The 10,989-nt window shown below is 47.0% G+C and overlaps 1 protein-coding gene and 1 long non-coding RNA gene across 2 annotated transcripts; one reads left to right on the forward strand and one right to left on the reverse strand.

The window, feature by feature from the left end:
- Nucleotides 1-1,118: 1,118 nt before the first annotated feature.
- LOC126504947 (uncharacterized) lies at nt 1,119-2,403 on the reverse strand. Its single transcript, XR_007592759.1, has 3 exons — nt 2,304-2,403; nt 1,895-1,946; nt 1,119-1,808 (listed from the first exon to the last, which is right to left on the reverse strand). It is a non-coding gene; the product is annotated as an uncharacterized lncRNA (long non-coding RNA).
- A 509-nt stretch (nt 2,404-2,912) lies between these two features.
- On the forward strand, nt 2,913-10,744 carry Il12a (interleukin 12A). The gene is made up of 7 exons (XM_050147567.1): nt 2,913-3,240; nt 3,600-3,670; nt 4,137-4,270; nt 6,291-6,404; nt 7,225-7,266; nt 7,473-7,616; nt 10,210-10,744. Exons 1-7 carry the CDS (start codon nt 3,176-3,178, stop codon nt 10,363-10,365), a joined length of 726 nt encoding a protein of 241 aa, XP_050003524.1. The 5' UTR covers nt 2,913-3,175; the 3' UTR covers nt 10,366-10,744.
- The last annotated feature ends 245 nt before the right edge of the window (nt 10,745-10,989 follow it).

A 10,989-nucleotide genomic window follows, 5' to 3' on the forward strand; every position in this document is an offset into this window, starting at 1 on the left:
TGGGATTCGTGTAAACGGTCTCACAGTTCAACCCCAGAGACATCTGTCTGCTGCATCTTCCCAAAGAGACCCAAGTTATGAGGCTTTAAAAAGATAAAAATAAAAAATTCCTTAGGCAATTTGGTCAAGAAAAAGCATTCCTATTAATCTGAAAGTCTTCGTGGAATTTTGTGTACAACTCAGTGGCTGTTTTATTTGACGTATTCCCAATTTTTGGTTCAGACGACAATTTGTAGAATCCATTTTTGAGGATTTGTAGAAACCATTTGTCAGATGGCTGCCCTAAAACAATCGCAGGAAATTAGTTTAGCCCCGTTTAGATACAAAATAGATCATCTTCTATTGCATTACAAGAATGTGTTTGCTTAATCTCTTTATAGAGCTGTGTATTTTTTGGATGTGGGGATATTGCTATCCAGTTTCTAGAGAGAAACCAGTCAACGCCATTCCACACTTCTTACAAAAAGGATGTTACAAGCAGGGGAAATACGCAGAATGTGTTCGATGATATTTGGAGTTCTTTGACATAAGGTAAATTCGTATAGTTACTCAGGAGAGAAACACTGGGGCATTTCACACGGTAAAAACAACAGAGGAAATGAAATTACGGGATGCCGGAAAGGTCTCCTCCTGCAACTTCCGCTCTGGAAATCAACTAGATACAAAGCCTTGTTCCACCACAAACGGAAGCAAGCGTTTAGCACAGAAAGCTAATCTGACTCTTTCCTCTGAAGCACAAATTGGCCCAGTGTTTTCCTGTCCTGATCTCCTTCTCCTTTCTTTGAAACCAATGTCATCATTCCCTGTAAATCCCCAAGCAGGGGGTCACTTAGTAAACAGAGGTGTCTAACAATAAACCACAGGTTCAGACTGTCAGCCCGGCAAAGGGGGTCACCGACACAGTGAGGTCGTTCAGAGAGTCCCTATAATCAGTACCTAAAGAGAGGCGCATTGTCCACCCTGCAGTAAGGAACACAGCCTGGTCCAGACTTCGCCCTGGACTACACAAACATAACTCTCATTTTCTTTTTAATTATTTTTTATTTTTATTCCCTTTCCTCCCTCCAAACCTTCCCACGTCCCATCCCACCTCACTCACTCTCAGATTCATGGCCTCTTTTTCTTTAGTTGCTACTCTTACATTATATATATATGCATAAATATATAAACACAGCCCACTGCATCCATTTACTGTCGCTTGGACGCATATGACTTCAGGGATGGCCAGTTGGCACTGGGTAGCGAATTAAAGGGGCTCATCCCTGGGGAAGATCAACTCTCTCAGTCCCAGCTCTCCTTAGCTGCCTGTAGTTCTTTGTCTAGGGGTAAAGCCCCATAAAATTGTTCCCCTCCATGAAAATTTTAATTTTGAATTATGTGTCTAGAGATGTATGTTTGTGTGTGGATACGCGCGTGCACATGGGTGAAGGTGCCCCCAGAGGCCAGAAGATGGCCTTGATTCCCCCAAGGATGGAGTTACAGGCAGTTATGAGCCAAACTTTCCTAGTCCAGTGTAAGTACTGGGACCCGAACTCAGGTCCTCGAGAGCAGTCCTAACCACTGAGCCACCTCCCCAGTCCCACTAAGCTTCACCTTCACGTATATTTTCAGTAGTGATACAAGAAAAGTCACACGGACAAATGGTAAAATACAACTTTAGGCTTGGGTTCCCTTGCAAGTCCAAATGTTTTCCAGCTTATGTCCGTTGTCTACAGACTTCAGGCGTGAAAAGGAAGACTTCACCGCATGGATTCAAATCTTAGCACTGCTGCTTGCACTAGCTAAGATTCCCTGTGCCTCAGTTTCTTCTTGTAAAAAGATGAGAATCGAATCAGTTATTTTTGTAAGACTGTGACCAAAATATCTGACAGGAAGGACTGAAGGGAAGAAGTACCTGCTTTGGCTGGTTGCGGAGCATACAGTCCATGGTCCGTGACTCTGTGTTTCTGACAGGACCATGTGATTGACAGACGTGAAGTAAGAAAAAGACACAAAGAGCCAGAAAAGACATAACCCCATAATTCCACCCCATCCCAAGCCCCACCTCCAGTGACCTCTGCTCCGTCAGTCTCTCACCTTTTGCCACCTCCCAATAAGGCTATCCTATGAGCCACTCAGCAAGGGATCAATCTATTGATTAAGCCAGAACTCCCAGACACAGTTGTCTCTGAGGCATCGTCACAGATGCTTGTCCCTAGTTCACAGCCGCAGGGACCTTACAGATCCTAGCTGCTATGGTTTTCTTCGTATTGGCCTTGTTACCCTCCCCCCCTTTCAAGGGGCCCACCCTGCTGAGCGCTCACAGCGTGGTGGCTGACAATGAGCTCCTCTGTCCAGGTTTCTGTGGACCTCAGAAGGAAGAAGCGCACGTCCTTCTCTCCTGGGCTCTCAGTGGCTTCTTACTGTTGAAATGATTGCCTCTAGAGGAGGTGGATTCTGACAGCTCCTGCCCTAGGGGCAGTCAGACACATGACCGGCTCCGATGACCAAGCAGGCCTTCTTCTCTCTGCACAACCAGTGAGACTCATTTGGGGTAGAAATGAGTGAAGTCCCACGGGGGCCTCCCACCCCAAACCTCCAAAATACTTGTCATTGCAAGCTCCAAACTCACACCCCTGCCAGGGTGTTATCCAAACACATCTATGCAGCCTGGGGTGTTATCAAGCCTTAGCCTGTTGCCCTGCTGGGAATCCCTTCTGTTCACCTTGGTTCTCCATCTTGAACTGGGGTCTGGGCATTTCCATCCCCGTGGGTCCTAGACTGCCATCTACTCCCTTGGATCTGAGTTGGACCCTTGGCATCTGGCCCCTACATTGCTGGTGAAGGAATCTTCCCATCATGCAAATCCAAGGTTATTTCTCTGCTAAAACTCTGGAAAGTCTAAGGATGCCATCCCCAACTCGGGGGACGGCCTATCTCCACCAGATCACAACTGGCAGCATTTCCTGTTCCCATCTCCCCCTTTTCGCCTATTGTGTTGATTCCCGTTTCCAGGACTGGCTCAGAATCCATCCCTCGTCAGTCGTGGAAAGCCTCCCTGCAGATCCGGGAGGCTGCAGAAGCAAGCCCTTGCGGCCTCCTAGGCTCCCGCAGAGCGCTAGGCTTCCTCTCTCTGGGCCTTTTTCCCCAGCTGCCAGAACTGAGTTCTAAACGGTATATAGTCACACCGGTTTTTATGTTTAAGGCAGGACACTTTTGCAAAACAGATCGAGTCAGACTCAGTGTCCACGGCGGAGACAAGTGAGTGGCGCTTGCTTCTTCCGAGGGGGCGTTGGGCAGCGTGCTGTGCAGGGCATCTAGACTAAGGGGGTTGTGGGGCGGGACAGACCTGCTGCAGAACAAGTGCGGCGACTGGACTCGCGGACCGCGGGACGATTTCGCTTTCGCTCTGAGTGCGGTGGGGTGGGCGGCGGTCCCGGAACCTAGCAGACGGGCACTCCGAGAGTTAATTCGAAAGCGCCACCCGCCCCCTGGGGACGATCTACGCACGTGTCCTGGAGAAGCTCAAGTAGAGACAGAGAGAGAAAGCAAGAGACACCATCCTGGGAAAGTCCTGCTGGGTCTCCAGACAATTATAAAAATGTGTCCCCTGGGGTTAGTGTTCCAACAGCCTCACCTCCAGCATCCAGCTGCCTCGCTCACTGCCAGCCCAGCATGTGTCCATCGCGCTGTAAGTAGCCCAGGGCCGGGGACCTGGGTGATAGGATCTGGGAAGGTGACCTGGGAAGGAGCAGGCAGGAGCCCTGGATCCGCTAAGGGAGACTAAAGAGCAGTCAGCAATTGCAGGCCAGGAAAAGGAAGACAGGAAGGAGGGTTTTACTAGATCTCTGCTGCACCTTGGCATGGTCTCTTCATTACAAAACAGGCCGGGCCGTTATGCCCATTTCACGGAAGAAAACCAAGGCACAACCTTGGAGCTAGAGTAAGGAAAATGCAGATCTCGTCCAGTTCCCAAACAAGATTTGGGGAGTCTTGCTCGCTCTGACAGCCCTGAGGAAGGGGTTAAAACATAAGTGGAAGGAGGCCAATACCCAAAAGAAATGATTGGAAGAGATGGCCAGAATGGCAGAAGACAGAGGCAGACCAAACCAGGTTGACAAACTCCATCTACTCTCCCACCCCAATTTCCCTTTCAGGCCTCCTGTTTTTGGCTACCCTTCTCCTCCTAATCCACCTCAGCTTGGCCAGGGCCACACCAGTCTCCCAACCTGCCAAGGGTCTTGTCCACTCCCAAAACCTGCTGAATATCACCAACACAATGCTGGAGAAGGTGAGTTTTTTGGGTCCTCCTAGCTTTGAGGCTCCCCTGTGGAAAAGATTTCCATCTGGTATCTGCGGGGGACCCCCGCAGTTCATGGGTAGCTGGCAGGAGCGATTGAGGAGACTTCAAACCTCCCAGATAGTATCTAGCTTAAACTGTGTCTCCAGAGGAAGAAAGGATGCTAATAAATTATAACAGCATCAGTTCGGACTGTGTCTTTCCAGAGGAAAGTAGCTGCTCACCATGCCCCTCCCAGCCTGCCTGCCTGTATGGCTTTGGGTCGGGCGCTCCCTGCTTCTGCTTCACTGCGGGTTGAACAGGGAGACAGTCGCTAGGTGCAATCTCTGCTTTAAAGATGAATTAGATCTCCTAATTAGATCCCCTGCTGCTCATCCAACACAGGGCTGGCAGCTCCTTGTTGGATGCACACGTCACAGGGAGGATTGTGGCATCCCGTGTTGTGTCTGACCTTCGTTTTTCTGGGGCAAGTGTGATCCGGTTTTATTTCTAGCTCTGTTTGTTTTTTCTCAGGTTTCATATTTGAACGCACCCGTATACTTTTCTGTTGTAAAATCGCTGCTGCTTTCTCTCAGTGTTGCTTACTAAGCTACAGCAAACGATAGTGCGTTTGGGACATTCTGGAGCTACTAAGGCTGTGGCTTGGTGGTAGAGTTACTCAATTACGGATGAGGACCCGTGTTCCAACCCCAGCAGGGCGTTCACTCATAAGCACATAGAAATGGAGGAGGGAGGGCGGAGAAAGGGGAGGAAGGAGGAAGGGAGGGGGGGAGACCCCTTCCTTCTTTCTGCTGTGTTTTAAAATCTTGAGGAACTTCTAGCTTGTTACCTTATGACAATGCCAAGATGAGCTCCATTCTACAAAGCCTCTTTGAAGAGTTCTTTCCTTCTGTCTGGTCTTCCATGTGCTGCGATTGCCCCTCACTGCTCAAACAATCGTAATTACATGCGGGATTCCAGGCAGGAGAGATGGCTCAGTGGTTACGAGTGCTGGCTGCTCTTCCAGATGGACCCGAGTTCAATTCCTGCCATTCCCATGGTGGCTCACAACCATCTGTAACTCTAGTCCTAGGGAATCTGTCATTTCCTGGTCTTCTGTGGGCACTGGGCACTCATGGTACACAGATACACACACAGGCAGAACACTTGTTCACATGAAATTTTAAGATGAAGGAAAAATCTTAAGGGGGAGGGGGGGCTCCCTCAGGAAGGCCTGCCGAGATGAGTGGCTGTTTTCCTCAGGTGAGATTTGGCGTGGAGGCGTTGGAGAAGTTCAAAGTCGACTAGACACTCCCTGGACAAGCCCACTGTGCTAGTCCCAGACAACTGTGCTGCCCATCAAGACATTGCAGAATTCAGTCTTGTCTCAGTTTGGGTTACTATTGCTACCAAGTCGAACTTGGACTCCAGTCGGGCCGATCACTATCCCTTCTTTCTCACTTCCCTTGTTCCATAGTTGAGTGGGAAGATTATCAGAAAGCTGTTGACATCTTAATCTATTGTGTAATTCTGTTCCTCGACGTTTCCCAACCTACCAGGGGGTAAGACAAGGTCCCTGCGTACTGTAAATTAAAACTCAACCAGTCTTTAGGGCTTGCAAGTTTGTTACAGCCGTCAAGTCCTGACTTTAACAGTTCCTCTTTAGAAGTTAGCCTTGAAAAGAATAAGCACACAGCGTGAGTGCGTGGCAAAAGGAAAAACAACAGGATTCGCAGGAAGCAAGCCTCACAGCGTGGTGCTGAGGCTGATTAGCACAGCCCGCTGCAGGGTTCACTGGGTGGAAACAACGTCCTGCTGGCAGACAGCCTAGGCAAAGGGGGAGGGGAAGGAGAGGATGTAGGTGGCCTGTTTCTTTTAGTCTTATGAAATGTATCAATTTCCTACAGTTCAAAGAGATGACGATTCAGGGTGGCCAGCTCCGGTCCTGCTGGTACCCTGGGATGCTAACCTCAGAGGGAGTCAGCTCTCTTGCTCAGAGTATCTCCTCAGCTTCTCTTGATGGTTTTCACAGGCCAGAGAAACTTTGAAAGATTATCCCTGCTCTGCTGAGGACATTGATCATGAAGACATCACAGCGGACAAAACCAGCACACTGCAGGCCTGTTTACCACTGGAACTTGCCAAGGTATGGAGAGATCTTTCCCGCAGAAATCATGCAACACAATTAAGAACTGTGCATCACATGTAAGCGGTCTCCAAACATTAACACATAGCTACCAAAAGTGAGATTTTGGGGGGGAAAAAGTCACAATAATATGAAGGCTTCAACAAGCTGAAGTATATACTCAATAACTATGAGTTGGGTGTGGTGGCATATACCTTTAATTCCGGCATCTGATGGGTAGAGCAGGCTAATCTGTGTTAAGTTAGAGGCCAGTCTGGTGTATATGGTGAGTTCAGGCCAGCCAGGGCTACACAATAAGATTATGAAAGAAAAAAATGGGGCTGGTGATGTTGTTAGTAAAGTGCTCACTGCATAGGAGTGAGGACCTAAGTTCAGATCCCCAGCACCATGTAAAAGCTGGGTGTGATGGTTCCACATGGCTTCAGTGCCAAGGTAGGCAGAGAGAGACAGGAGGATACGCAGGGCTGATGGGCTAGCAAGTCTGGCTGAATTGTGAGTCTCAGGTTCAGTGAGACACCCTGTATCAGAAAAAATTAAGATGGAAAAATCACTGAGAAAGACACCAAAGGTAGTCCTCTAGCTTCTGCCTGCACACACACCTGCACATCTGAATATACACCTGCACACACATACTTGCACACACACATACCTGTCTGTGCACACTCGTGCACACATGAATTCCTACACATAGTCGCACAAAAGTCACTATGATGCTGAATTTTGTTATGCTTCTTGCTGAAATGAAAAGTTAGTTTGAGATAAACTATCAGAGAGTTTTATACTAAAAATTAATATCCTCGGTGTATATTTTTTCCTCTAGAACGAGAGTTGTCTGGCTTCTAGAGAGACTTCTTCCATAACAGTAAGTAAGCAAACCAAAGGTTCCTCCCCCACGACCGATTCATAATTCTGATGCCGGCTTATTCTTTCCTCTAGAGAGGGAGCTGCCTACCCCCACAAAACTCTTCTCTGATGATGATCAGATACAGCACTTTCCTCAAAGGCTGCAGCGGGATGTAGTTCTAACCCATTCCAATGGTTTCATTCTTATTTGGTCCCTTCACCTAGAACCTGTGCCTCAGTGGCATCTACGAGGACTTGAAGATGTACCTGGCAGAGTTCAAGGCCATCAAGGAAAAGCTTTTGGACCACAATCAGAAGCAGATCGTTCTGGATGAGAAAATGCTGACAGCCATTGAAGAGCTGATGAAGGTAAGGTGTCCTCTTATCAACGCTGGCTTTTTCTCATGCTGAAGAGAGGTCCTTGAGGAAATGCAATAAAAATCAGCTCCTCTTGGGGTCGGGAAAGACCTGGACATGTCCCCTCCTTCATGAAAAGCCTTGCAAGGTTACATCTGCTAAGACCCTCTACAGTCAGGGCAAATGCAAGCAGCCTTCTACTTGTTGACCTCATGCTATGCACCAGGCTCTTTGCAAATGGTTTTTCTCATGCCATCCCCACAACAAGCAAAAGTGGTCTGTACCAAGAAGGACAGTGACGCTTATCCAAGATCGCACAGTCTGCAAGAGGCAGAACTAGGGTGCCCTGAAAAACAGAGGGTTTTTTTTTTTAAATCCTTTTTTCTCTTAAGGGTCCAAGATTAGGCCTGCAGAGACAGTCTAGTGGTTGACAGCACCAGCTGTGTAACTATGAGGGCTTGAGTTTGGCTGGGAGAACATATGTAGTCTTGAACAGAATGTGGTCTTGAACCAACCTGTAACCTCAGAGAGTGGACACAGGAGAATTAATGAGGCTTTCCTGCTCCAAGCCTAGCCACGAAAACTACAGGTTCAGGGAGAGACCCTGCCTCAAAGGAATAAGATGGAGAGTAACACAGGACCCCCTTTCTCTGGCTTCTGTTTGTTGTAGGCACAGATTATATATCTGTTACGTGTGCATATGAGTGTGTGTGCATATAATGCACAAACATATACATGCACCCATGTTGTTTCTTTAAAAAAAATGCTGAGGGGGCTGGAGAGATGGCTCAGAGGTTAAGAGCATTGCCTGCTCTTCCAAAGGTCCTGAGTTCAATTCCCAGCAACCACATGATGGCTCACAACCATCTGTAATGGAGTCTGGTGCCCTCTTCTGGCCTGCAGGCATACAGACAGAATATTGTATACATAATAAATAAATATTTAAAAAAATGCTGAATGGATGATCAAAGGGTTGCACACATATCAAAACATTATTAGGGAAGACAAGAGGGTTATAATATTGAAACAAAATGTAAACAAAATGAAAAGTCATCTATTATCTAGGGAAATCCAGTGTTATTCATTTGTGGGAACTTGCTGCATAGCAAGTTTGTAGCACAAAGCATAGAAATATACACATAAGAGTGGTGAGTACCTTGGTAACTGGGGCATGAGACAAAAATATGTTCAGAAGTCACTGAAAAGCAACTGATTTCTTTTTCCTTTCATACATACTGTCTTTGTTATGGTTTCTGTGTCTTTGACAAAGCACCATGACCAAAAGCAAGTTGGGGAGGAAAGGGTCTATTTCTCCTTGTAACTTGTTGAGAGTCCATCATTCAGAGCAATCGAGGCAGGAACAGACGCTGAGGCTGTAGAGGAGCACTGGGTACTGGCTCGCTCACCTTCTTATAGCACCCAAGAACACCAGCCTAGGGTGAGCTGGCTGCTCCCACATCAATCATCAATCGAGAACGATGGCAGGTTTGCCCACAGGCCAGCCTGGGGGGAGGTGGTTTTCCCAGTTGATGTTCTCCTCCTCCAAAATGACTCTCGTTTGTGTCGAGTTAACATAAACTCGCCATCATATTATACGTAGCCAGATAACTTACTTGAAAGACAGCAACATGTATACAGGTGTCAAACAATCTACCATCCACAGAGTTGTAATTGCTTCTGCATACGCAAGACCAGCAGTCAAGTGATTTGAGTGGAAGACAGGGGGCTCCTAGGAACTAGACAGCTCTGCCGATGGAGCTGATGCCTGTTTTTCCTGTTTGAAAATGGGGTGACTTCACACACCCCACCTCTCTCTTGGGATTCTGAAGAGCAGACAAGAATATCAAGCTTCATAGACAAATAAGTTCTTGTTCTGTGTCATCAAATCCTAAGGGGAACTGGGAACGTATCAGGGGTAGAGTGTTCATCTAATAAGTCAAAAGGAACAAATGGGAAACATACTGCTGGTTTAGCTAACACAAATAACATTTCTACCTCCAGTAGGTCTGCGACTAATAGGCCCCTCTAATCAATAGAGCCCCTCAGCTCCCTCTTCTCAAAGGACTGGAATTCTTTTTTTTTTAATATTTATTTATTATGTATACAGTATTCTGTCTGCTTGTATGCCTGCAGGCCAGAAGATGGCACTATACATCATTACAGATGGTTGTGAGCCACCATGTGGTTGCTGGGAATTGAACTCTGGACCTTTGGAAGAGCAGGCAATGCTCTTAACCTCTGAGCCATCTCTCCAGCCCAGGACTGGAATTCTTAACACAACCTAAAAAACTTAACTAGCTATTGCTGCAGAGGCCACCTCACACATAGACTCTTACCTTCTCTGAGACAAGCCCTAAAAATGACGTTTCTGAGCCCTTTAGGGGTCTTTTGGAGCTCATTCAAGACCTCCGTGTGCTTGCAAGAGAGCATTTCTTCCCTCTGTCCCTGCAGGAGCATCACACCAGGGTAGATGTGGGGTGGGTCTAAGAGCGTACGTGGGACCAGGCTGCAGGCTCTGGACTGGGCATTGGCTTCATCTATTTTGGCAGACGACGGTTTCCATTTTTGAAACTGTAGATATGTGATGCTTGGTATTTCTTTGTAGTTTCTGAATGTCAGTGGTGAGCATCAGTCCCCGACATCTTCCCCGGGAGGAGCAGACCAGTACAGGGTGAAGATGAAGCTCTGCATTCTCCTCCACGCCTTCCGCATCCGCGCCATGACCATCAGCAGAGTGATGAGCTACCTGAATTCCTCCTGAAAAGCGCAAGCCCCTCCCACTCCGTGCCCTTCTTACAGACATATGAACCAATGAAATTTTAATAAGAGGCAGGTTAAGGACCAGGAAGTCTTGGCCTGGCTATGCACATTGTCCGTAAGTGCTCATGAAAATCTTCTTCAGGAGAGAAAATGTCCTCTCTGAATAGTCAGCAGTAGAGCAAGAACTGATAAGCTATTTTTTTTTAACCCAAGTGTTTATGAGAACACTCATCACCACTTATTTAAAAATATTTATTATTCTATTTTATGTTCATGGAAGTATATGAGCTTATTTATATTTATTTATGTCCTATTTATTATAATATTTCTTGTCAAATGAATTTGAAATGTTCAATTATTATGTGGTTCCAATAAAGTGATGCAAGCATTTCACACATGTCCTTGGAGTGTTTATTTAAACAGAATCTCACTGTGTAGACTAGGCTGGCCTCCAGCTCATGGAGGTCAGACAGCCTCTATCTTCTGAATGCTGGGGCCATGCCTGCGCACCACTACGCCTATCTAACTGGGGTAATTAAGTGGTCCAAGATACATTGCAGGAGAACAGTTTGTTCTCTATTGCTGTGAGAAGTAACACCATGACCAAGAGCATGAGGGGAGGGGT

This window comes from Alexandromys fortis, unplaced genomic scaffold, assembly GCF_014885135.2.
Source record: "Alexandromys fortis isolate MF-2015 unplaced genomic scaffold, M_Fortis_MF-2015_v1.1 scaffold_53, whole genome shotgun sequence".
NCBI lineage: Eukaryota > Metazoa > Chordata > Mammalia > Rodentia > Cricetidae > Alexandromys > Alexandromys fortis.

Bases quoted from the DNA above. Each gene is read 5' to 3' on its own strand.
- Il12a (XM_050147567.1), top strand. From the start codon at position 3,176: ATGTTTAAGGCAGGACACTTTTGCAAAACAGATCGAGTCAGACTCAGT. The intron at 3,671-4,136 runs GTAAGTAGCCCA...TTTCCCTTTCAG, and splicing joins CAGCATGTGTCCATCGCGCT to GCCTCCTGTTTTTGGCTACC. The intron at 4,271-6,290 runs GTGAGTTTTTTG...TGGTTTTCACAG, and splicing joins CCAACACAATGCTGGAGAAG to GCCAGAGAAACTTTGAAAGA.